This window comes from Megascapheus bottae, chromosome 23 (assembly GCF_031878675.1).
Source record: "Megascapheus bottae isolate mThoBot1 chromosome 23, mThoBot2.hap1, whole genome shotgun sequence".
NCBI lineage: Eukaryota > Metazoa > Chordata > Mammalia > Rodentia > Geomyidae > Megascapheus > Megascapheus bottae.
The window spans coordinates 9,782,217-9,809,557 of record NC_143531.1 but is presented as its reverse complement, the minus strand read 5'-3'; the positions used below and the strand labels follow the sequence as shown (position 1 = coordinate 9,809,557).

Sequence of the window (27,341 nt, the reverse complement as noted above, 5' to 3'; positions counted from 1 at the left end):
TATATATTCTGTTACCCTGACTATACAATGTGTGAAGAAGGGTAAGGCAAATCTAACTTTCTGACAGGTAGAACCTGTAGGTTGAGGGTATACTTAACAATTGAGCATGTGTGAGTCCCTGGGTTCAGTCTCCAACATCAAACAAAACATCAAACAACAATAACAACAACAAAAATCCTATATGTCTAGCCAAAACATTTTATTTGGGAATTACACAGCAATGTTTCAATAGGACACCCCCTTTGCATCAATTCCCCCCTTGGAGAAGTATTAATTATACAGTCTTATTTCAATCAAGATGGACTCCCCAGTGAATGAATATGTGTACAAAGATGGAGGTTGCAGTTTCAGACATTGTACTGAGAAATAAGAGATCTTCCCACATGATAGCTAATCCATTCAAAATAATTAGCCACCTTAGTGTAGACCCCAGGAAACTCCGGCTTTCCACAGTTTTCACCCCAGCTCACAATACCCCAAACATAAGTCACATTGTTGGCATCTGTACAGACTAAAGGACCTCCAGAATCCCCTTTGCAGGCATCAATGGAACCATCCTCTGTACCTGAGAAAGAGAAATCACCTGTTTTCTGTTGTTATTCATGGCCCCTGTACCACCTTCCTTCCTGTCTCATCCACCAAGAGTAACATAACTTTGGCTTTTTGGCACTCGCCTGTCAGGAAGTGACAGGGGCTTGCCCCCTTTATGGGCCTCTCTTGGACTGGCAAATTGGAAAGTGTTCTAGTTGATCTCCTAAATTATCAGTTGTTTTCTGCCTGTGTTCTCTGTGAAGTTGTATACTGATGTGGGATTACATCCTGAAAGCAGTATCACACACAGACTGGGAAAGCAATAGAACATCCAGCACTCACTCAAGTGGTAACGCTCTAGCCTTGAGAAAGCCCAAGGACAATGCTCAGGCCCTGAGTACAAGCCTCAGGACTGGAAAAAAAAAAAAAGACAGAAAGAAAAGAAGTTTGTATAATTCACAGCGAATTAGCAGAACATGTCTAAAGTAGAACTGAGTCCTCATGTGCATGTTAAAGCATTTTTAGAATATTTTTTAAAAATTGAGACAGGATCTATATAGCCTAGATCCGCTTCAAACTCATGATCCTTCTGCCTTAACTCTCAAGCACTGGAATTATAAACATGTACCACCATTTCTATTTTAATTATTATTTTTTGACAATTCACAGACAATAAAGAGATTTCCCAGCATGCATTAAAAAAAAGAACATCTAGCACTCACTGAGTGCTCTGCGGTGTTCGTCATAGTTTTCATCATCACCATGGCCTGACGAGGTATGTCTCAGGATTTTCCTCATTTGACAAACGAGACAATACACAGAGAAGTTTCACTCATGTGTCCACGGCTGCCCAGCTCACAAGTGGCAACCAGATCTCAATGTGTGTCTTCTTTATAATGGCAGGTCTTTGTCCACTAAAATCCTGAGCTCTATTTCAAAGTGGGAGGCCAATTTTTCCTCAGGACCTTTGAACATCTTTTTTCTGAATGCTATGGAGTTAGTAGGTGGGTGCTGTAACTCCAGTGACTTTCAAGCATGGTTGGATGTAGTTTGAGTCTGGCTCCATGTGTTGAGCATGGGTGGCTCACACCTGTAATCCTAGCTACACAAGAGGCTGAGAGTTGAGGATCAAGGTTCAAAACGAGCCAGGGAACTGGAGGTATGGCTCAAGTGCTAGAGTTCCGGCCATGAGCAAAAAGCCGAGGGAGTGAAGAGCCCTGAATTCAAGTCCCCGTACACATTCTTTCTGTCTTTTTTCCTCTCCTTCTCTCCTGTGTCTTAGACAGACAGGCAGATACATTTTAGATACTACAGGCATGGTCTCAGTGTGGTGATAACAAGAACTCTTTAGATCAGGGAGATGTAATCTCAGAGGGATTAAGGTGAGTCTTGTAAATAGAGTGAGCCTAGGACATATCCTTTTTGTCTTCTTTTTTAAAATACATTTTTTTTTGGCACTACTGGGGTTTGAACACAGGGTCTTCAGATTGCTAGATAAGTGCTCTCCAACTTCAGCCCACATCCCAGCCCTTGATGTTTCCATTATTTTCTACATAGATTCTTGGGCTTTTGCCAAGGCTAGTCTCAGACCTCCATCCTCCTATTATACCTCTCATAATAGCTGTGAATTCAGTTGTAAACCACCACACCCGGGGCCTGTGTAGAGAGATGAGGTTTTGGTAACTTTTTGCTTAGATTGCTTCAAACCTCAGTCCTCCCAACATTCATCTCCTATTGCTTCTTGTCTTTCGGTTGATCTTCTGATCTGGAACTTTTGTGGCACATTCCCTTGAAAGGCTCATGACAGCTGAGCTGAGAGCAACATCAGCCTATGTGACTAAATGAACTTCGTTTCTTTTTGCCAGTACTGGGACTTGAATTCGGGGCCTTGCATATGCTTGGTTTGCTTGGTCAGTTGGTACCCTACCACCTGAACCATGCCTCTACATCCTCTTTTCTTTATAAATGCTCAGCTTCAGGTATTTCATTAAAGTCATAATGGCATAGTAACAATATATGTTCCAGATAACCCACTTGGCACTTACCTGCACACTGCATTTCTTTTTCATAGTAACGATTTGGGTAGAACTTAGAGCAGTTGCCTATTAGCTTAACTTCACCCCATCTAAGTGAATAGACTTTTTGGTTATCTAAACAAAATCAGGAAACAGACATTTAGAAATCATAAATGAAAAATATAAATGAACGGTCAAATTACTTAGTAAATCATTGGGCAGTATACTATGTATCAATCAATTTACCTATCTACCTATCTATAATATAGAGAACAACTATCTATAAAGAACACATATAAAGCCAAGCATGGTGGTTCATGTCTGTGATCTTAGCTACTTAGGAGATTTGATATTGGAGGATCAAAGTCAGCCCAGGCAAGATAGTCTATGAGACTCTTATCGCCAATTAACCAGCAAAAAAAAAAAAGAAAGGGAAGTTGTGGTTCAAGTGGTAGAGTGCCAGCCTTGAATGGAAAAAGCTGAGAAAGAGCCTAAGTTAAAGCCCCAGTACTGGCGAGCACGCATGCGTGTGCGCGCGCGCACACACACACACACGCACGCACACACACACATAGAATATATATGTGTGTGAATACACATACATGTTTATATATCTGACATACATTATTCTTTAAGATACATTTCAATTTTTGAGAACAATGCCTTAGCACATTTAATCATATTCTCTTCAAATGCTTAGTGCTGCAATTGTCTTTCTAAATTTGACTGAAGTCAAGGGAGAGCCTACAAATCAAGTCATTATTGCTTAATAAAGGCATTTATCCTGAGATTATTAGGGTACACTGAACTCAAGTCACTGAGTTCAGCAGGGGAATTGGCTAGATATTGGTAATGAGGTGGATCTCACAAAGAAAATCTTTTTACAGCTCCTGAATACTTTGGGCAAGCTTGATACAGTGGAAACTTTTTTCTTTGCCAGTCCTGGGCTGGAGCTCAGGGTCTGAGCACTGTCTTTGGGTTTTCTGAAGGCTAGAGTTCTACCACTTGACCAACAGCACCACTTCTGGCTTTTTTCTAGGCATGTGGTACCAAGGAATTGAACCCCGTTCTTCCTGAATGCTCGGCAAGCACTCTACCACTAGGACAAACTCCCGGCCATAGAAATTTTTTTTTTCACAGTGAAAAAAATGCATAAGGAATTACCAGTGTGTGATTTTAAGTGTCTGAAAGGAAATCCATCTCTTTGGTGATCTCAAGTGCTTGAAATGGGAGTTATAATTTGCTTTATATTTACATGACCATTTGGGTTCTTGACATATTTGGTCAATGAAAGGAGAGGGGCCAGGTAGTACTGACAGACCAAGACAAATGAGGAAAACACAAGAACATAGGTTAAGATACCTCAGTGGTGTAGAGTCAATTTTGTCCTATCTCCCTCTTTTGTCCCCAGCTCACAGCAATCTTCTTATGATATATTTTATTACTGGGGCATCTTCCTCAATACCCACAGTTCTAAGAAGCTGACTTTATGGGGTATATTATAGTAATTCAATGAATGTATACAGTGGGTAACAAATTAGCACAAGCATATCTTTCTCTTCAAATATGAATGTTATTTACATGCTCGGAATTTTGTGTTCTCCACCAAATTGCTCATTTCAAAATTGCCACATTTGAAAATCAGTTGAGCTACCACAGCACTAAAGAACTTCAGCCATAAGGAGCCCCTCCCTTAGTGCTTTCCCCCTCATTTGCCTCACTTCCCTTCCCAGTCTTTAGGGGCTACTATTTTGTTCTGACTCTGCAAACCTTTTACCTTCTCTCCACATCACTCCAACAAATCCAGAAAGTTCACACTGGGCAATAACCTATCTATTCTTTTTTTCTTGGTTCATGTTGGCCTCTCAAGATCAACTTCAGGATCAGAGTTTAAGTGTCCTTTGGAAGCATGCATAAGACCTGGTGCAAAATAGACACGTGGGATGGGAACCCTTCAAAACCCATGAACTTCCTGGGGGTGACAGGACAGCAAAGCTGTAAGCCAGTATCAGGATTCTCCAGCTCAGGATGTACTGCTGAAATAATACACAGTTTCTCCACCCAGGCTGCCAGCATGCTCACTCTTCTGTATTATGATAGTTGAACTCTCAAATTCTAGAAAATTCAGTCCATGCATTTCTATTCCTTCTGATCCCTCTTATTTCCCACCCCTGGGTGTTGATTATTCAGTTACAAAGCAGATACCTTTTTCTCGCCCCCAGCCAGAAATGATGCATCTGTCATTAGGTTGGAATAGATATGGAGACCAGGGGACACAGGCAGGAATGGAATTAGAGATATGACATTCTTTGAGGTTGGCGTTCTTTTTCATTTCAATCAAAGCTATGTCATTTTGGTAGGTGGTTCCATTGTAGTGTTCATGAACAATAATTTTTTCCACATACTCAATCATTAACTTGGCATTATTAGGTGTTATCCAGTCTAGTAATCCCGTCCATATTTGGTAATAGCGTATTCTACTGGGTCTATAAGAGGATGAACAGGGAAATTGTATATATTGAGAGCAAATACAAGTTTTCAATTCTAGTATTTCATCTTTATATTCTCTCTTTAATTTTTATTTTCTCACACTGCTTAAAAAATCCTGCTGTCATGAAGTAGTGAGATTAAATTTATTTAGGAGAGAACTATTTCACTGGGAAATGAAGAGATGGCCAATCTATCTCCCTCTTCCAACCATCACATATTGTAGTACATCTCCACAATGAAGCATTTCACAAAATGGATTTCCATAAGCAATAAAACAATGTAATGGATTTTTTTCTCAGCACAAGAGTTTGAACTCAGGGCCTTTTAATTACTTTGGGCTGGTGTACTACCATTTGAGCCATACCTCCAATTCTAACTTTTTGCTAATTATTTTTGGAGATGGAGTCTCAAGGACCCCTCCCTTTTCCCCAGGCTGGATCTCAGATTACAGGTATGAGTCACTGACACCCACACGGGTTATCTATGTACTTTCCAGGGTCAGAAATAACAAACACTGAACAGAGTTCATCTTTCTATAATAATGATTCAGATAATCATATTACATTTGAACAGTGATGTCTGAGAAGTTCATGCAATTCTTAGATGCCTTTATTTACACTTTAAGTGTCCTAAGAAGGCGTCTTCTATATTAGTTTTGGCTATATTTCAGTATCAGAGATCTTGAATGTTGTCTCAGGGTTAAATGTGCTCATTCAATTTACTCAACTAATACTCTGGGTATATAAAGGAAGGCACTGGTGCTAAGCAAGGGGATACAAAATGAGTAAAATACAAGATCACTCCTGCTTTCATGGAACTCAGCAAATTATAAATAGCACTAAATGGATGATGACACTGAAAAAGACCAGTATTCTATTGTAAAACATGTGATGAACAGTCACTACATAGTTACTTCAATCAAGAAGTAAGCTTTGACTTAAGACTCCATATGGGGCCTTCTTTTATCCTAAGAAGAATGCAAATCATTGAGGGTTACATGGAAAATGAAGTATAGAAATAGTCCTCTTGCTGCACAGGAAAGAAATGATAGGTGGGGGCAGTGGACAGACAGAGTGAATGTAGGCTAAGTAATAAGAGGCAATTCATATAATCCCAATGGCAGGTGAGAGAGCAGAGTGGTAACAGGGAAGAAGAGAAGTTTTGAGAATTAAATGATTAGAAAATAAAATGGCACAGGAGGCAGAGATAGGAGGATTGTAGTTTGAGGACAGCTGAGACTGACTCTGTCTCCCAAACAAGCTGGGAATCTGGGTGCTCATAGATAATGCCTATAATTTAGTTACGCAGACAGTTAAGATCTGGAGGATCACAGTTTGAAAAAAGCCTGAGCAGGCTGACTCCATCTCCAGTTAACCAGCAAAAAGATGGATTAAAGAATTGAGTGGAAGAACACTAGCCTACCAAGAAAGCTGAACAAATGAAATACTCTAAGGTCAAACCATCCCCCCACACATAAAAACTGTAACCACTGGGGTATGGTGGTTCACAGTGAGTGTGCCTGCATCCCAGGTATCAAGAGGCAGAGGTAGGAGAATCATGGCCCATGGTCTGCAGCCAAGGTGAGGAGTAGCAAAAGTATGAAGCCCTATCTGAAAAAACAAAACCAAAAACAACAGACTAAAAGCCAATTTGAGGCATGGATCAAGTGGTAGAGTTTTTGTGGTAGTCTACAAAATGGGAAGAAATATGTAGCAAGATAGGGCCTAGTCCAGTAAGGAGTCTGTATAAAGTACTCAGTAAATGTCATGTCCTTTATTCTAAGTTAGAACTAACACTGGTATCTTGAACTTTGCCCTTCTCTAAGTTAATCTTGATTTGTTAACAATGAATGGCTTTTGAGTGGTGCCATTTAGCCATTATCATAGACTGCTTTGGCACACCAATTGGGGCTCCATTTAGGCTGTATTTAGGGATAAGTTGTTTTCAGAGTAAAGCTAATTCTTTAAACCCCATGGTTTGAGTGAAACCAGAGAAAATACTTCATTACTATCACAACTTTATAAACACCCAGTCATAAACTCCGCTAAGCACTTTGGTTTTTGCACCAGCAAAAGAGCCAAGGAAGAAGTTCAGTCCCTCTGAACTTGGTCTGATTTTTGCAATGGAAATCAATGATCTGGTTTGTGGAGAACACAAAAGGTGAACTGGCATTCTAGACCCCTGCTTATGAATAGCAGCAAATAATTGGCACTTAATGAAGTGAAAATTAATGATTTCTTATAGATGTTTTTAGTTTACATCCACCACAGTCTCCATGACTCCTTTCCATGGTTTTGAGAAATCTAAAACATACTGAAGACCATTTATTTTTACCTCACACAATGTGCAGCGGTCAAAATCCAACAGCCACCAATATAAATTCCCCCACAGTTGAGTTTTTCATCATCCTTAATGGCCACTTGCCATGGAAAGTCTCCCTGTAAAAGATAGTTGTATGGTCACAGCCATTCACTGCCATTCTAACACAGTGGAGTAAGCAGGCAGCCCTGAGATGTTTCTACTGTAAGCCTCCAGTCTCCTGTAATCACACCATTCCCTGTGTTCTGACTGGCTGTTCCCAGGAGGAAAATGTGACTGGCCATGCAGACCTACCACTTGTGCTGGCTTTCCTCCGACCACTCGCTTCGTTCGAACGTGTATGTTTCTTTTGACCCCACAGGACACTTCAGGCAATAAGGATTTTGTCCATTTTCTTTCTTCAAGAAAGGAGAAGATTTATATTGCTATTATCCTGAACCTGTTAGCATCTGTCCAGCCGCCTCTTGATGATCTTTGCCACAAAATCAGCAGGGTGGCAGCTAACACAACACAGGTCAGCTCTGGCTTACTATTAAAGTTGGCTTGATTCTCTGAAGTTTTCTCTAAAGGTGGCCTTGAGACAGAAAGAAGCTGGCCAAGGGGTTAAATATTTACTGGCTGCTGGCAGATGAAAAATAGCACTTGTTCAGGCATCACTGTAGTGAGAACTCAGGACGGATGGGGTAGGGTGGGTCACATTTTAAATAAACTGACAAGATAGAAAATTGCATCCTTTCCCTATCATGGTCTTTCCTTTCCATATCTATTTGTATGGAACTCTTTAATAATACTGATGTTAACATTATGAAAATGCATCTGGTTCCATACCAAGTATTTTGTATATGGTTTACATCATTTACTATCGTATTAACCCTGAGAGGTAATATGCCAGGAACCCTCAACAATCAAAACAGCAGGACATATTGGGTATTGGGCAATGTTTCCTTCCTGTGTGACCATGGAGACAGGGCACATTTGTCATGGAGAATAGCACAGCTTGAGACATGACCTTGAGGCTGGGAGCATGGCCTCGTGGTAGAGGGCTTGCCCAGCATGCACAATGGCCTGGGTTCAATTCCTTGAACCACATACACAGAACAAGCCAGAAGTGGTGCTGTGGCTCAAGTGGTACAGTGCTAGCTTTGAGAAAGTCCAAGTACAGTGTCCAGGCCCTCAATTCAAGTCCCAGGACTGGCAAACAAACAAAAAAAGACGTAACCTTGAAAGAGAATTGATATCAGCGAAGAGTATATTTATCTTTTTTCTATGTATATTGATCACTTCTTGAAAAAATTTTGAAAACGTGTTTCTTAGCCACAAATGAGGAGGGAACTTTAGTTCTAGCATGAATGACTGTGTATACTCAAGTGAGAAGGAATGGCATGCAAGTTTTTGGGGTTTTATTGGTGCTACTGGTCCTGAAACCTGGGTTGAAGGAAGAGTGTAATGGGAAGCACTAAATGTTTGCTTGGACTTTTGACAGAAAAGAGACAGCATCAGTAGAGGCCTATTTGAGTAATGTCTGAAAAGTAGCACCATCTTGAACAAAAAATAGAAAAGAAAAACCCCAATCATCTGAATTAGTATTTGTAGCTTTGAAGTCTGCACTTGTCATTCTTCAAATGATTTTTTAAAGTTACTGAATTTGGGGCGAGGGGGGGTCTAGCAATTAGAAGGGGGTCACATGAATTTCATTTAAAATGTCCTAAAACATAGCCAGATCTCAGCGGCTCATGCCTGTAATCCTAGCTACTTAGGAGGCTGAAATGTGAGGGCTATGGTTCAAAGCCAGCTCAGGCTGGAAAATCTGTGAGATTTTTATCTCCAATAAACCACCCAAAAATAGGAAGTGGCATTGTGGCTCAAAGTGATAGAGCACTAGCCTTGAGCAAAGGAAGCTCAGTGCCCAGGCTCTGAACTCAAGCCCCACAATAAAAAACAACAACAAAATCATTTGTGCTTTATTTTTTCTGGTTACGGGGGCTTTGACTCTGGGCCTGAGCCTTGTCCCTGAGCTCTTCAGCGCAAGGTACTGCCCTACCATGATGAGCCACAGCACCATCTGTGCTTGTTTTTTTTTTTAAGTGATAAAGTAGAAAAAATGAAATATTTTTCAATTGAAGTATCTATCAGGGACTATATGGGAGTCGGAACCAGGGAGAGGAATATGAAAAGGAGATGGTAGAGGGGATGGTGAACATGATCAAAGTACTTATATGCATTTACGAAAATGGAATATTGAAATCCATTAAAATGTTTAAAGAGGGGATGAGGAGAACTGAAAATGTGTAGGGGTGAATTTGATAAAAGTACATCTAAATTGTATATATGTAAATACCACAAAGAAACCCCTTTATACAATTAACATATGTGATAAATAAATATATATATATACACTTTGGTTAAATTAAAAATGCAATATAGCCATATAATGTACACACACATGATATTAAAGTGCAAAGTTAAATGAGACCAGGGAAACACCAAGAAAAAGAAAAAAAAAAGAATATTAACTTACCCCCATCCATATCAGGAGCCAAAAGTTCTTCTTTTTCTTCGACTTCTTTTTCTTTTATGATAAAACAAACAAAAATCCACTGTTATGGATATGTCTATAGAGAAAATGAAATCATTTAAACCCCGACAATAATTTTATCTTAAAATGTATCCTCCCATTTAAAAGGACTACAAAGATCCCCCAAAGCATGTCATCTGATTTTCTTGCTCTGGCTGAGAAAGAAATTCTTGTGGCCTCACACTGGAAGTATCTGCTGTCACGAGTGGTGAGACTCAAGGGCTGCAGCTTGCAATATTAAGAGCAGACAAAACACACAGGTCAGAGGAAACTTTATTCCCCTAACCCTGCATTCAAAACTCTTTCCATGGGAAAGAAGCACTCGTTGGCATGCACAAGAGAGTGCATGTACACTCTCATAAAGTACACTATAATGCCTCTCTTACAGGGCTTCTGCCCACAAATATATCTCATTTGTTTTAGGAGTCGAGATAGGTAGCAATTTTATTTTTACTCCTAAATTCCAAAGAGAGGATTCCTTTTCATTCCTATTGCTTGAAGTTATATAGAATGTTTCAACCCTCACTCTGCTGTTGTAGAACTTTTCAGAAGATAGGATCATGATTTCTTTGGCCTGGGAATCTGAAGGCCGATAGCCACCAACATGTTGATGGGTATGTGGGATGCCATGGAGACAGCATAGCCCAGAAAAGGCAGTGTTACTTAGATGAAGCAATCCTGGCTCATATTCCTGGATTTCCAAAGTTCTCTTTGGGATGAAGATACATCTGTCTGTTATAACACACCCCTAAGTTGCTTCCTGGAGCAAGAAGATGCTGATGCTCACTTATGAACGAGAGTCAACATTCACATTAAATGCTCAAAAAGAAAGTAGGGGAAAATTCAGGGTAGCCCATCTATCTTGGGTATTAGAAAAGCATGTTAAGAAAAACAGTTAATGCCTTTGAGCTGGAGGATTTGAGGATTTGAGAAATGGGATACATTTATTCTGGTGACCGTTCCTTAGTTGCTGCCTACATCTGACTTTTTTCTATGTATGTGATACTGAGGAATCAAAACCGGGTTTTCATGCATGCTAGGCAAGCACTCTACTACTAGGCCAAACTCCTGGCCTCTAGAAATAGGCATTTTAAGCCAGGCTTCACTTGTTGGTATACTTAAGAGAGAATAGCATATATATATATATTATAAATATAAATATATATATACTAATGCTTTACATATACATCTGAAACATTTTTTAAATACTACAACCAACAAGCCACCGACAGGGAAAAAAAGCTGGAAGAAAAATGAACAAGACTAGCAAGGCATCAACAACTTGTTGCACATATTTTTATTTCTTGTATATGTGAGAATCTTTTTGAATTGCAATGTTCTGAGAGAACAAGTAGATATAAGGAGATGAACATTCCACAGTTAGTTCTTCAAATGCCTCCCCAGAAATATCCCTACTGCTACTTGCATTTAAGATTGTAATCCAGGCTTAGGGGTGGATATGAACTCAAGTGGAAGCTGGTGCTTAGCTAGCACGAGGTCCTGGCTTCAGTCTCTGGGATCACAGTAGTGAAGGAGATTGTAATTTGCCCAACAAAACACTTCAGGATCAAAACTAAAAAGGAGGACCAGGAGTTTGGCCTAGTGGTAGAGTGCTTGCCTAGCATACATGAAGACCCAGGTTCTATTCCTTGGTACCACATATATAGAAAAAGCCACAAGTGGTGCTGTGGTGCAAGTGGTAGAGCTCCAGCCTTGAGAAAGCCCAAGGTCAGTGCTTAAGGCCTGAGTTCAAGCCCCAGGACTGGCAAAAAAAAAAAAAAAGGAAAAAGGAAAAGATACCAACTTTAGATTACCTTCACAACCAACTTCATCTTCTCCTGTAATGCAGTCCTTTTCACCATTGCACTTATACTGGCTGGGAATGCAAACACCCGACTTACAGAAGAAGCTGTTACCTTGGCATCCTGTGCAAACACAAACAGAAGTTACTCCTGCTCCTAAAAACCAGATGAGGTAGATGCTGGGCTAGCTCAGTGGCAGAGTGCCTGCCTCACATATGGAAAAGGCCTTAGGTTAAATCTTCCCTCTTCCCCACCCATCATTATCATTACTACAAATGGAATGAACTGGAAACAAATTCAACAGTACAATTGCTTTAACGTTTTCAGTCGGAGGAATGAATGTGTGGCTTGGGGAAGGGTGTGGATCTGGGGAGAGCATTCTTATTACCTTTACAGCACAGCTCATCACTCTGATCTCCACAATCATTGATGCCATTGCACGCCTTCCTCCAGGCAATGTATTTCCCATTTACACACTGGAAGGATGGATCTGTTGGAGAAGCTATAAAACAGGTATTATCTTAGTGAAATTTATTCATGGGATTGTGACCTAATATCCCCTTCACATGTTTTGGAATGATGGAGTCATGAAGATAAAAAATTAGACCTCAAGAAATGATGTAAATTCTATGTAGGATATATGTTAGATGATGACAATAGAAGTCAAAACTGGCTTATGGGGGCCCTTTCAATACCTCTGAAAACCAGTGCTGCTGTGGCAGTTTGTAGTTACTGGGGATAGAGGGGAGTTAGGAGCCAGGAGCATTAGCTGACATGAGCAAACACCAGTGCTCACCTTTTCTTCTTAGTGCTACTATATTAGTGGCCCCCCCCACCATTTTCAGAGTGCACAGGAGCATGCCATTTACATGTTAATGGGACAGGGTAGGGATTTGGTATTTATTATTAAACATATGGCCAAAATATTCCAATGAAGGGATGGAGGAGCAAAGTAGCAGTGACTTCTGGGAAGAGGAAGTATTGACTGAAATTTTTAAAGAAAGATATATAAGCTAGAATGCTCAAAGGAGATGCTGAAAGTTCTTCTTATCCTTGTGTTTACCAAAGTAACTTTAATACAGATGTTAGAGGAAGCAGAAGGGTATTGGGCAAGATTGTTCTCATCAAAGAACTAGAGAGGGGTAATATTTGAATGGCTAAAAGAAATAATGAAAAAGGATCAATCTAGACACTAAAGCCGAAATGAAGTCTCCTTGACCAACAAGTGGCTTTTAATTGTTGTTTGCTTATTTATTACAGGCCTGGTGAGAAAGGAGGAAACTTGGGGGAATGGAAAACATCAGGCAAGTAAGTCACCAACCTGTATTTTGTGTGTAACACACCACACCAGCTAAACCCTGGTGACCCTTAGTTCTTTTCCTGGTAAAGGTACACTCAGCTAAACTGGTCTCTAATCCCCGACACCGAACATGCAGACATTCAGTGGAGTTGATATGGAGATCTGGAGGTAGATGAAACCTTCCTTGAGTACAAAGAGCACCCCTGCAAACAGAATAAACCAAATATAGTGGCAAAATAATTAGTACTTTAGAGTTTACAGCCCTGTTGTAGAAGGTAAGGGACTAAAGTGATTACGTCTCATCTTGTAAACAGATGAGTTATACATTCTCTGAGCCTTAATAGCTTCGTTTGTAAAAGCAAATAGAAGCCAGACCCTAGTGGCTCATGCCTGTAATTCTAGCTAATCAGGAGGCTGAGATCTGAGGATTATGGTTCAAAGGTAGTTTGGACTGCAAAACATCCATGAGATTCTTATCTCCAAAAAGCCATTAGTGGAACTGTAAAACAAGTTGTAGAATGTTATCCTTAAATGAAAAAGTTAAGGGACAACATTTAGAGCTCAAGCTCCAGTACCAGAACCATAAATAAATAAATAGTGAATAGAACTATCTCACTAAGCTGAGTGTGGTAGCTCACACCTGTAATCCTAGCTACTAAGGAAGCTGAGATCTGAGGATGACAGTTCAAAGCCAGCCCCAGGCACTAAAGTCCATGAGACTCTTATCTCCAATTAGCCACCAGAAAACTGGAAATGGTGCTGTGGCTTAAGGGGTAGGGCCGTAGCCTTGAGCTGAAGAGCTCAAGGACAGTGCCCAGGCCCAGAGTTCAAGCACCATAACAAAAAAAAAGGAACTATCTCACTATATTTTTTATAGATTAACTAAAATAGTCCATTTAAACTAACCAGCCAAGGTTCAAAAAATGGCAAGTGCTCTGCCAATAAACAGTTTCCCCATTAAGGAAGAATACTTCTTTCTCATTCCTGAAGTTTCCTTCTATCTGACATGTCTTTTCTTTTTAAGTTAATTTTCTTTCCAGGTGAGGGAGTAGATTATTTTGATCAGAGGTTTAAGAAATATAAATCAAATATGCTTGGCTCATATTTCCATCTTTGCCTTTTGGGGGTCTCTCCACATGCCCCACGCTATAAGGCTTAACAAACTGGCACATTATTGCTTAAGAATTAGTAGATGAAATTGGTCTAACTCTACTCATTCCAATTTGTCTTAGCATCTGAGTATTGTTACTTAAGACTTGAAATTTGTCCAGAATTTGTACAGAGAACTTATCAGGTTCCCCAATATCCTAGAGATGATGACTTATAGTGAACCCTTCTACCACATTCAATTGTTCCTGGTACTTGTTAAAAGCAAATAAGGAAAATTGTTAAAAATAAAAAAGTAGAGCTGGGAATGTGGCTTAGTGGTAGAGTGCTTGCCTAGCATGAGCACGCATGAAGCCCTGGGTTCCATTCCTTAGTACTCCATAAACAGAAAAAGCTGGAAGTGGCACTATGGCTCAAATGGTATAGGGCTGGTTTTGAGCAAAAGAAGCTCAGGGATAGTGCCCAGGCCCTGTGTTCAAGCCCCAAGACTGGCAATAAGTAAATAAATACATAAAATGTGAGCAAAGATACATATAACAAATGGAACCAGAAATGAAATATTAATGCCAATCTAATTATCAGAATAATTGAAATGAAAAGGACAAAAGACTATTGTATTTGTTACTGTTTTGGATCTATAATAAAGATACATGAGAACAAAAAAGAGTCATTTGGGGCAATGTGATAGATAAATAAGAAAAAGCTCACAACTTACTGATACTATATACAGATATAACCTCAAGTTTTCTTCTTATTTTTTGCCAATCCTGGGGCTTGAACTCAGGGCCTGAGCACTGTCCTTGGGCTTTCTCAAGGGTAGCACTCTACCACTGGGGCCATAGTTTTACTTCTGGCTTTTTCTGTGAATGTGGTACCAGGGAATCAAACCCAGGGCTTTGTGCATGCAAGCACAATACCACTAGGCTATGCTCCCGGCCCCCAAGGAGCTCTTAAGGATGTAGAACTTCTCACTAATTAAAATTAGAGAAGTTTGTCCTTATGCAATATATGGCAAGTGAAAAATAAAGACAGATTGAAGACCAAGAGAGTGTACCATTAGGTTGAAAATTATAGGTTATCACTTGTGCATTTGGGATGTTGAGGTTGGAGGAAGAGAGGGAGGGAAAGAGGGAGAGAAAGGGAGGAAAGAAGGAAAGGACTGGGGAAGGAGGGAGGGAGATAGGGAAGGAGGAAGGGAAGGGAGTGAGGGAGGGAAGGAGTGAGAGAAGGAAAGGAAAGAAGGAAAGGCTGGGAGAAGGAGGGAGGGAAGGAGAAGGAAAGGGTGGAAGGGAAGGAGGAAGGAAGGAGAAAAGTACTTATCATGGAAATACAGAAAGGTTGGAATTAAAGAAATGGAAAAAGACTTGAATGTAAGAGTTAACAACTGTGCTGATCCTAATAGATATCTATGTTTATAGCACTCTATACCTGAAGTATTTAAATAAATCCAGTACAAAGCAAATCCCCACAAATATTAAAAAGTTATCAGACCATTCAGGGCATTCTCTGATCACAATACAAATAAATAGGAAATGAATAAACAAAAACTAATCAAAGCATTTTAATGTATTTATTCAAACTACTAAACTGCATATGGACCAAAAAAAGATACTACTGAAAATTAGAAGATAGTTTAAATGTAATAATAAAATATGAAGAATTACAGCATTCCTATTAGAGGAAAATTTATATTTAAAATGTTTACTTTAGTAACATAAGGAAAACAGGAAATGGCAGAGTTAAACATTCAACTCGAGGAACTGGGAAAAATACAATAGAGAAAAACAGGGAGAACTAAAGATTACAGTGAAGGGTTGGATATGATTGGTGGTATATGCCTGTAATCCCAGCCATGTAGAAGGCATACAGAGGAGAAGACTGAGGTCCCATCCTTTCCCAGGCAGCAACTCTCAAGATCCTATCTGAAATACAGATAAACCAAGAGGCTGGACGTGTGGCTCAAATGGTAGAGCACTTGACGAAACAAAAGAGTTCAAATCACAGTACTGCTTAAAAATAAAACAGGAACTTTTAATATACAAAATGAATAAAAAGACTGACCAAGCATACAAATCTCTGCAATGTATTCAAGGAAAAGAGATAAAGGGCATAAGTAGACAATATTCAGTAAGAACAAGTGGAAATGGACAGTAATCAGTGCATTTAAGACTTTGAGAGTCACTAAAGGATTCAGTGCAGATATTTAAGGAAGCTTACAGGTGATTGGTACACAGCAGAACCTAAGTGCTAAGCAAACATGAACATATTTAATCCTCCCAGCAAGGCTCTGAGGTAGAAATTAATGCTCTCAGGTCACATAGGAGAAAGGTTAGATAATCAGAAAGCAAACAGTTGGGACAATACAATCAGCCCTGAGAAAAATCCCCATTCTATAAGTGCTCACTGTTGGAATCCAAGGTCAGCACAGGCCACGTTGGCTTCCGTCATGCTCCAGCGGCTTTTACATATGAACATTTTCTCATCCTGATCCACAAGTTTTACTTCCAAAATTCCCTCTGAATCTGTGTTCCCATAACTTAAGGAAATATTAAAATTTCCTAAAATAAAAAAAACCCAAATCATGAACAGTAGTTAGGCATTTACTTTCTCTACTTGTAATTTAAAATATTTAAAGCTGTGCTGCTCAGTTATGTAGGGAAAGCAATCACAGACTCTAACATCATCTCTCTGAAGACAGAGCCTTTTTCAGATATAGAGAACCTGTTTAGAAGTTATTACTGGCCTAGAGGTGAAGCCAGGAACTGAAATTTGCTTCATTGATCTTACCCCAAAGTCCACAGCCCTACAAGTAAGCTAAACAATTAACAAAAGTATAGAGAGGGTTTGTGTTTCCTCATAAATTCGAAGCATTTAATGTCAGACACTCATAACATAGATTCAGTTATGGCCTTCTTCTTCAACAGGGAGGGGAGACTGGCTTAGTCTCCCCTCAGTGCCATCTTAAGCTTCTTGGATAGTTAGGGACAATGGGCTGGGCCTGGAGAAAGACAGACCTGAGGACATGAATACTAAAAGGAATACAAGAGCTGGAGAGTCAAAGAGGGAGCTGAGCCTTAACTAGACTACATGTAAAACCCAATTTCATACAAAGACTTGTTTGGGGCCAGATGTTTGACCTGGTGGTAGAGAGCTTGCTTAGCATGCATGAAGTCCTGGGCTCAATTCCTTGGTACCACATGTACAGAAAAGGCCAGAAGCAGTGATGTGGCTCAAGTGATAGAGTGCTAGCCTTGAGAAGGCTCAAGAGCAGTGCCAAGGCCATGGGTTCAAGCCCCGGGATTGGCTAAAAAAAAGGAAGACTTGTTCACTGATGTCTAAACTAGTTGAGTGGCTTTGGGAATGATTCCTTTAATTAAGCAGAGAAAGTGTAGACAATTCTAAGGTTCCAGGTAGCAGGTGACACCTTAAATCATGTGTTCAGAATTCACAGGATGCCTGGATTCTAAGGATTGTAGATTTCTTTGGTTCTTACCTCAATTACTATTGAGTCTTAAAATTTGGGATTGTCTTTGGAACGTTCTATAATAAAAGAATTTTCCAGAAGAAAAGATGGTATACAATAGTATCCATTTTATGCCATGGAATAACTTTCCTACCTTCAGCTCTGCATGCTCCTTGATTTAAGAACTTTGCCCCTGGACGAAGACATTCATAGCTCTTCTGATGACAGTAAGTCGGGTAGCTTTTCCCATTGGTTGAACACACTGAGGTGCCATTCTTTGGGCACTGATAAGGGAGTTTACAAGCACAGGTTCCATCAATGCACTTCTGCCATGGCTGGCAGAAGACTTTAGTGCAGGAAAGATGTGTGTATTTTTTCAGTAAGCATTTGTTGTCCACCAGATCCTCTTGAGATGAGTCTGACTTTAAAATCTGCTGTAAACAGAAATAGACCCAGCCCACACAATGATTCTGTGGTGTGCCATTTTAAGAATGGGATGTCTAGTTTCTAGCTCATTTTGGGGTGTTTGCAGTAATATGGACAAATTATTGGCATGAAACATGAATTTTCTCATCTGTAAAATGAGGATTGATTTCTTCGGTTTTATTTTAACAAGTAGATGTAATATGTATGTAATAGTTGGCATTATATACATTACTAGGCATGCGATTAGTAGGAACTATTATTATCCCAAGGCTGACACAAAATCCAGTCGTTAACATACTGATGAAGCTCAGCAGTCATGTTAAAAGAGTATCAAACTTGCTACTAGATAGCCTCATGGACTGAATTTAATGCATACATTTATTTATTTATTGCTAAATGCAAAATTATTTATTGACCTTAGTAAGGTAAGCGTGAAATGGACTCTTAAGGCTCTTAATGGACTCTTAATGGCTCTTAAGGACTTGATATCTAGGCAATAAGATAGAAACATGTTAGAGGATGTGAGTTAGGCAATGGTTAAAGTAATGCAACTAATATAACCAAATATAACACAGTGTTCTTGGAGACACAGCGGGGGGGATGGCTGTTCTAGGTCTCCTAGGGATAGTGTTTGAGCAAGGTCAGTAAAGATAGGTAGTGTTGTCAGATGGTTATGATAGCAGAAACACAGTACAGGTGTAGTGAGTTGTCCTGACTCTAGAGTAAACAGTACTGAATGTGCCAGATTAAGAACCTGGGGAAGAAGAGGCAGTAAGAATAGAATGCGATCATGGTTTGGGAAAAGACTTGAACAAGATAAAACAATAGGATTCCAGAATGGATTGGTTGAAGGAAGGCCCTAGGAAGTTTTGTTTTTGTTTTATTTCTTTTCTTTTCTTTTTGCCAGTCCTGGGGTATTTGAACTAAGGGCCTGGGCACTGTCCTTGGACACTTTTTGCTCAAGGCTAGTCCTCTGCCACTTAAGCCACAAAGCCACTTCTGGCTTTTTCTGTGTATGTGATACTGAGGAATTGAATCCAGGCCTTTGTGCATGCTAGGCAAGCACTCTCCCACTAGGATACACTCCTGGCCCTTTGTTTGCTTTTTTGAGACAGAGTTTCCTTATGTCTATGTAAGGACTTATTTCCTAAGCTGGCCTTGAATTCATGATCCTTCCTGCCTCAGCTTCCTGAAAGCTGGGATTACCACGATGGCAGGTAATTCCTAAGTTTTTATGTTGAATGAATGAATGATGCCCAGACAACTTTTATGTCCAACTGTCAGTACTGAGGACAATTTGAAATATTGTTTTACATCTATGTTCCTACCCTCTAATAGAAACAATGATGAACCTCTCTCTGTGTACTAGTTGTATTTATTGATCTTTATGAGGTATCTTTTCCAGTTAATACGCCGTTGAAATGAAAAAAAATGCTCAAAGTAAAAAGGATGATGAATGATAACCCATGAGTGGTTAATAGTAAAAATATTAACAATTATTAAAATGTTATGTACAAAATTTGTTTTAAGATATATTTGTTTGTATAGCAGTGCATCCATTATTTATAATTAAGTATATTTGCATATTCTAAGAACAAGCACATAATCAAAAGTGTCAAGAAATTATTGTAACCTCGTCTCTATCAAATCTGTACTATATCCTTAGCTGCTACTGCATCTTTGTGGATGAGTTTGTTTTCTTTTTGACCACTTCCTTTAATGTAATGATGTCTCTTTTTCCTCGAGGCAGGAGTACCATAAAATCTAAAATAGTCATTAGAGAAACCAGAAACAATCTCTTAGTCTAGGCTTTCACAACAACTATATAAATACTTTAGCTTTACCTTAAGTTCCAGTTTCTTTGTTTTACTATTACCCTGTAAAAAAGGGAAAAAGATGATCAACTATGGCCAAAGAAAGAAAAAAAAATACATCACTCTTTCTCCACTCCATCCCTAATTTAAACAAGATTTTCTCTCACTGTAATCTCTAGGGTGTTCCTGAACTCTAGATCCTCCTGCTTCAGCCCTGCCAAATAGCTGGGATAAAGGCTGTCACTTCCCTCTGCCCCTACTTCTTAACAAAAAAGAAAAAGAAATGATTACCAAGTTTAAGTCATCTATGGATAACTAGGTATTGTTTCTCCTTTTTTAAAATGTGGAAATACATACAATGATCTCACAGAGTTACTGTGAAGATCAAAGACAAAGAATACAAATGGACTTTTAGACCCTATATAAATGCTAGTATAATTGTGGTACATTGCATATAGTGTTAATTTTCTATCCTATTATCCCAATCCTCTGCAGCCTCTCTCTGGGCCATTTCTTTTTCCCTATACTTTAATTCTGGAACTGGCCTTATGACTTGCTCTGACTAGTGGGAAGTCATATCAGATGTGACTCAGGAGAACCCCGGAAAGTACTTTGTGCCAGCCACTGGTTTCTCTGGTTTCTCTGGTCAGGAGGGCAAAAATAGAAAGAGAAGACCATTGCAGCTAGGACTATTGTGGATTAGCTAGCCAGTCAATAGCCAAGCCACAGACTTACATACTAAATAAACTTTAATACCAATGAGATTTTTAGGGTAGTTTTATTATTATGGCATTAACTAACCAGTCCAATGATAATGACCATGGAAAACAGTAAGGACAAAAATGAGGAAAAGGTTTAAATAGAGTACAATTACAAAAAACCTCACCCAACACAGACCCTTTTTCTTCTACCCTTTCTAGCATTTTGCTTCTAAGCATGAGCAACCATGTAGAAACTTTCCTATTGGAGTTTTAGGTCCGCTTTGGTCTCAGTTCCTCAGCATGATCATCACCTCCCAAGTACCTTGCATCATACACGGAAGCAGCCCTGTGTCTGTTATATAAAGCCTTGCCTCGACTTCTAAACCAGCAACTATTCTGTTTAGCTTAAAAAAGCAGTTGCAGAAAGAGCATTTCTCTATTAATATCTAGTGTTTTAAGTAAGTTCAATTTTCATAAGAAAGCTGATGATCTTTTATTGTCTTGGTTGCTTTTTGTGTTCGGTTCCAAATGAACATCTTTCTCCCCAGGATCAGAATGCTGCTGGGAATTATGGGAAAGATGGTGATGTGGTGCAGTCAGGTAGGCTAGGCTCTCAGATGTTGATCTCTAGTCTTGTAAAAACACTAGGAAATACTATTTGGTATGATTTTTGCTTCAGAGATTAAATAAAGATCATTATCCTAGTTGCTTGGGCTTGTATTTTGGCATAATAAATGAGGGATATCTGAATTTTTAACTTTCAGTTAATTTTTTAAAAATAAGAAATAGGAAAAATGTTCTAGCAGATTAAAAGTTATGTCTTCACCAAGTGTGATATGTATGTCTGTATTTAACACACAAAAGGCTGAGACAGCCTGGATTATACAGTGAAACCATGTGTCAGGGGGAGAAAAAGGTGGGTAGGACCCAGTGGTGATGATGCTATGCCACTTAGGGGAATTATAGTTCTGAGAATCTGAGAATTACAGTTCAAAGCCAGCCTAGGCAAGAAAGTGATAGAAAAAGACTTAACCTAAAGCATCTTGACAGCCATATTTAGAACTATCCTTGCTGCAGAACCTGCTGAGCTATCTCCACTCCCCTTACTCCTGAACAAGTGTACCCGTGGTCTTAGAAGAGAGCCTAGGAGCCAATCCATGTGAATTGCTAATGCCCCTGATGAACACAGGGGCTGTTGAAACCGAAAACTCCTCTTCATCCATCTCACCCTAATCTCCCACACGCACCCAATGTCACTCTTTCTTACTAAAGAGATTCGTTGTAAGGAGTGTACCATTTGGCTGAAGGAAACTTGGTTGCCCTTCCCAGGCTTTACTCTTGAATAAAGCCTGTTGGTCTGCTGAGTTTTCTTTCTGACCTTTCTGATACAGTCATGACTCAGTTTCCTTACACAAAGTCTATAAGACTTTTTTTTTTGTCAGCCATGGGACTTGAACTCTGGGTCTGGGCACTGTCCCTGAGCTCTTCAGCTCAAGGCTACTGCTCTACCCCTTGAGCCACTGTGCCACTTCTGGTTTTCTGGTGATTAATTTGGAGATAAGAGTCTCAGACTTTTTAGTGCCTGGACATTGGCTGGTTTTGAACTGCTATCCTCAGATCTCAGCCTCCTGAGTAGCTAGGATTACAGGTGAGAGCCATATTGCCTGGCTGAGACTTTTATCTCCAATTAACCACCACAAAGCTGGAATGAAGCTGTGGCTTAAGTGGTAAAGTGCTAGCCTTGAATATAAAAGCTCAGAGATAATGCAGAGTTTAAGCCCCAAGACCAGCACAAAAAATGAAAAAAAAAGAAAAAGAAATGTAGACACATACACATATCTATATAGTTGCATATGACAACTAAAATGTTCTTACAAGTAATGTATCAAATATTTAACAGTATGTATCCAATAATTAACAGCTGGTATCTCTGAGTAACAGGATAATTTTGTTTTCTATTTCAATGAAACATTGAAATTGTTTCAAGGTGAGGTGAGAGTGTATGAGGGTGAACATGAGGTAGATTGTAAGCTTCTATGCAAATCTCACAGGGAAATTCCCTTATGCAATTACATGTGTGAATAAAATGTTAAAAAGGTTATTGCCTCCCAAACAACTGTAGAATACTCCTTGATTTAATTATTATTAATCACTTACAATGTTTGAAGTGCTGAGGACACAGTAATAAATTACAAAGACAAATAAAAATAAAGTAGGATTGGTATTTGTAGTGCTGAGAATACAGTAATAAACTACAAGGACGTTTAAAACAATAAAATAGGCTACGGCGTTTGGTTGCAAGAAATGCATCTTTGGCTTAACACTATTCTAGTTATGATGGGTTTATTAGGACATAATGCCATTGTAGGTATGGAGTATTTGTGCTATATTGTGAAATTCCCTTATTTCAATGATATATTCATCTCACCTTTCTATATTTGTACTAGAAGGCTACTAATGAAATATATCAGGCTTATTATTTTCCTAGCACAGAACCATACATATAGAAGGAGTGTGGTAAATGTTGACTTAATGTGACAATAAATGAAATGTTTTTATTCATAAAATTTGTGTCCAGTTCATACAAAATGATTTCAATTGTTAATGAAAATATTAACATACTTTTTACTATATAACATTAATGGAAATATGTGATGTCTGTCTAAGTCACATCACTTAAGAATTTTGCCATATTTTTACAATCCTTAAAACATTTTCTTAAAATGATCTGCATAAAGATTTAATTACTTACCATGCCAAGATTTAAGTGGAAGCACAAGAACAACAGAACAACGTGAATGAGCTTCATGTTGGAGGTGTTGTGCTGGTGTGTCTCTGTTGAAGACTCCTTTCCATCTCAGATGGGGTTTTGAAATTTAATTTTTAACCTCTGAAAAAATATTTAAGAAAGAAAAGGTCTCCCAAAGAGCTTTGTACTTTTGAACTCTTAAATTGGCTAAAATCCAGAGTTTTACTGGAACTGAAACCAAAATCGGCTTTTCCAGTAACAAACAGAGAAAGGTAACCAATAGAAACTGGGTGCTCCAGGAAAGATCAGCTGCCCTAGTTGTTACTCAGATCTGTCTTGTTTTCCATACAAGACACAAATTACTCTGATGGAAACTTGAGTACAAGCACATCATACTGAAAATATTCTTTTTTTTTTTACTGAAAATATTCTTATACATGAAAAACTAACAAAAAAAATTTTTTGCCATGCATTGGTTGTGCCTTAATTATATTCTCTTAGTACAAAAAACATTTAAAAATCATCTTGGCAAAATATGAATTTCAAATTCTACAAGTATAAATTTCTTTAGGCCAGAGAAATATGATACAAGACCATAGTTACCTGGGTTACTCTAATCTAGTATTGCAGGTCTCTGAAGACAACTTTATGATACATAAAGAAAAAATTAACTGGGTAAAAGCCTTCTCCTTCCTATCACAATTCTTACCTGGAGGAGTGATCAACCAATGTCCTACACTGTTCTTGTCAACCAATGCAATTGTAGCAAGTTGGCTGTAATTTTCTTCTTCTCTTTAAAAATTTGTATTAAAGAAAATCCAAAAAACGACCCTGGGGCCGGGAGCATAGCCTAGAGGTAGAGTGCTTGCCTAGCATGCATGAAGCCCTGGGTTTTGTGTACACATACACAGAAAAAGCCAGAAGTGGTGCTGTAGTTCAAGTAGCAGAGTGCTAGCCTTGAACAGAAAGTGTCCAAGACAGTGCCCAGGGCCTGAATTCATGCCCCAGGACTGGCAACCCTCCCTCACAAAAAAAAAATCCTCCCAGTAGTCCTATGGCGGAACACTGAATAAAGTGTGGTTATCTCATACTTGGTGTGGCTCAATTTGCCTTTTGAGCCAACAATACTCTTTATTAGCTCTTGTATTTTATAAATACAACTTTACAGACTAATGTGGTGATTTCCCTTTTCGTTTTCCTTCCCTCCCTCCCTTTCTCTCTTCCTTTTTTGGTGTGTTGGTCCAGTGACCCCTGCCTTTGGCTAGGCCCCATATTCCAAGGTTTCTACCATCACTCAAAATACTGTTTCCAGTGGGGGAGCCAGCATGTAACAGATGAACCTGTGAGAAATAGTTTATCTTCAAACTGTTATCCTTGCCAAATCTTATGGTTTCCGAGATTACTTGTTCTAGAAGAAGGCAGTTGCTGACATGTAAAAATATTCAGACACACCATAAAGAAAACCATGTGGGGCTGGGCAACGTTGGTTCAGGTCTATAATCACAGGTCATGGGGTTGATTACAGGCCAGCGCTGGTCTGAAATACTCTCTGAAAAAGGGCTGGTTATGTGGTTCAAGTGATGGAGTACCTGACAAGTGCAAGACCCTGAATTCAAAATTTCAGTACCATTAGAAAACTGTGAGGTCTAAATTAATTTTGAAGTTTAATGAACTTCAGTAAAAAGTTATTTCTAAGCAGCCTCCATTCTGCAGAAGTTAAGTCTGAGAAATTCCCTGTTTCTTCTCAGGAGAACCGTAAGATGCTCCATCAGTTGTTTACTCAGACAGCTAGCAAGGACATTCAAAGGTCATCTCTAGGACTGCAGCTGTGTTCCACAGCTAGCAAGGCCATCCTGACCTAAATTTCTGTGGAAAACTGTAACATCAAAGCCCATAAGAAATGGAGTGTTCCAATGTAAAAGTTAACCAAAACATGAGGCTAAGGCTGTGAGAATGAAAACTAAAAACAAAACAAAACAAAACAAAAACTTGTTTATTCTGTACTATAAAAGCTGTGCTAATTCTGTATTCGGGGGCCTCCAAGCATCACTGGTTTCTAAGGCACGGAGGACCAAGCTCAAGCTTGCTAATAAACGGCTCTTTGTTGCTTGCATTGGTTGTGGACTCTAGTGGTCTTTCGGGGGATTGGGAACTTTGGGTACAACAAAAACAAGTCCCCTGCAGTGGAGTGAGATTTCCTGCAGGTGAGCAGTGTCAGAAAACAGTAGGCTCATACTTTGCAAAATGCTTTAAAGATTAAGGATGGCTGCAGAAACAGCCTACTGGGCAGACACTGTTTTATCATACAGACTAGTCGAGCAAGTATCTTCAAGGACCTAGAGAAAATAGTTGCACTCAGATTCCTGGGTTAAAGTGGAAATTGAATCTTTAGAAAAAAAATCATACCCCAAAAACATTTGTTTCAAAATGTTTCCACTTCTGCTTGGAGTTGAGATTGAGGAAGTCTTAAGTCTTCCTGAAAACTACTTGGGAGAATTAGAGAGCAAATTAAATAGTATTTTTGTTCACCTAGACACATTTGTATGACTGATATCCCCTTTCCTGACTCTTCTTCACTTAAACACCTGTGAGAGTAGCTGAAGAACTTTGTGCATTAATAACTGTAATTAATAACTGTTTTACAAATTCTGTATTTCTGTGAAAGAAAAGCATTCTGTCCTTCATAGGAAAGAGAAAACAGCCAGGCACCAGTGGCTCACACCTGTAATCATAATCATACTTAGGAAGCTGAGGTCTGAGGATCATGATTCAACACTAACCAGCAGACCAAAGTCTGTGAGACTGCATCTCCACCCAGTTAGCCAGCAAAAAGTTGGGCTGGAGGCACAGCTCAAATGCTCAAGCACCAGCCATGAGTGAAAAAGCCAAGCTCACTGGAGACCCTGAGATTCAAGTCCCGGCACTGACAAATAAATACATTTACCAAATTCTATGTATATATGTAGCTGTTAGGAGTGCTCCTTCAGGAAGCCTAGATTTTAAATGATATACAGGAATTCCCAATATTTCCATAATAAAATTTAGTACTTACAAAGGTGTTTCAAACCCCATTACAGTAATCATGTGAAGTGAGTATCAATGGCAAAAAAGTGGAAGTAGATTGTATCAAATATATAAGTACATAAAGATAAGGTCTCAGAGGAATTGAGTATAAAAGACGCCAAACATTTAATAAATGGAGGTCACTACTTTTATTATGAGATAGGTTTTAGTGACTGTGAATGGAGAGAGCTGATGTCATGTATCAAAAGTCGAAGGCCAAGAGAGGAAGCTTCAAAACAGGCTGGCCCACAGACTACCAACCGTTCAAAACATTATTTGCTGAGTGAGTAAACTGACTGGTACAAAAGATTAAATGGCAATTTGGCTTTCCACCAGACAACAGTTTCCTTAAACATACACACATACACTCCTTTTGTTGCCTTAACTAATAAAATCGTGAGGCTGGGCGCCAGTGGCTGAGGCCTGTAATCCAGACTATTTAGGAGGCTGAGATCCGAGGATCGTGGTTCGAAGCCAGTCGCGGCGGTCAAGCCTGTGAAATCCCTCGCTCCAATTAACCACCAAAAAATCGGTAGTGGAGCTGCAGCTCAAGTACCAAGAGGGCCAGCAATGAAAAGAGAACTCGGGGTCAGCACTCAGCCCCTGAATCCAAACCCTCGGACGGGCACAAAAACAAAATAAACCAAGTAAAAGCCAACGGGCCAAAGGGTAGCGCAGTGCGGCCCACGCAAGTGCATCGTTAAAATGAAAATCTCCGGGAGACGCGGGGACGTGGAGGGCCGCCGAGGAGCCGCCCCTGACGTGGCCGGACCCACCTTCACGCGGCGCGCAGCTCCGAACTTGCCAGCGCCGTGGGCTGGCAACGAGACGGAAGAGCCAAGGCCGGGGGGAGGAGGGAAAAACCATTTCTCCAGCTGAGGACCTGACCGGAGGCCACACGGGCCACAAGCGCCATCTCCACACAAGCACTAACCCGCCCCAGCATCCCGCGCCGGCGCGATGGCACTTCCGGGAGCAACCCGGCT

The 27,341-nt window shown here is 39.6% G+C and overlaps 1 protein-coding gene across 4 annotated transcripts; it reads right to left on the bottom strand.

Annotated features, from left to right (window-relative positions):
- Window positions 1–180: 180 nt before the first annotated feature.
- Cfi (complement factor I) lies at window positions 181–27,256 on the bottom strand. 4 transcript variants are annotated; one of them, XM_090356689.1, is made up of 14 exons: window positions 27,132–27,256; window positions 23,296–23,433; window positions 19,873–19,905; window positions 17,757–18,036; window positions 16,544–16,697; window positions 13,054–13,235; window positions 12,121–12,234; window positions 11,745–11,855; window positions 9,874–9,924; window positions 7,650–7,753; window positions 7,371–7,474; window positions 4,752–5,032; window positions 2,577–2,681; window positions 181–565 (listed from the first exon to the last, which is right to left on the bottom strand). In XM_090356689.1, the coding sequence occupies exons 2-14, from the start codon at window positions 23,350–23,352 to the stop codon at window positions 348–350; spliced, it is 1,794 nt and encodes a 597-aa protein (XP_090212815.1). In that variant the 5' UTR covers window positions 23,353–23,433; window positions 27,132–27,256; the 3' UTR covers window positions 181–347. The 4 variants fall into 4 exon arrangements, with proteins under 4 accessions (XP_090212815.1, XP_090212816.1, XP_090212817.1 ...); XM_090356690.1 differs by having other exon boundaries at window positions 17,757–18,033; XM_090356691.1 differs by lacking the exon at window positions 19,873–19,905 and having other exon boundaries at window positions 27,132–27,255.
- Between the last annotated feature and the right edge of the window lie 85 nt (window positions 27,257–27,341).

Bases quoted from the DNA above. Each gene is read 5' to 3' on its own strand.
- Cfi (XM_090356689.1), bottom strand. From the start codon at position 23,352: ATGAAGCTCATTCACGTTGTTCTGTTGTTCTTGTGCTTCCACTTAAAT. The intron at 16,698-17,756 runs GTAGGAAAGTTA...TTTTTATTTTAG, and splicing joins AGGAGCATGCAGAGCTGAAG to GAAATTTTAATATTTCCTTA. The intron at 5,033-7,370 runs GTAAAAATAAAT...ATCCTCTTATAG, and splicing joins ACCGCTGCACATTGTGTGAG to ACCCAGTAGAATACGCTATT.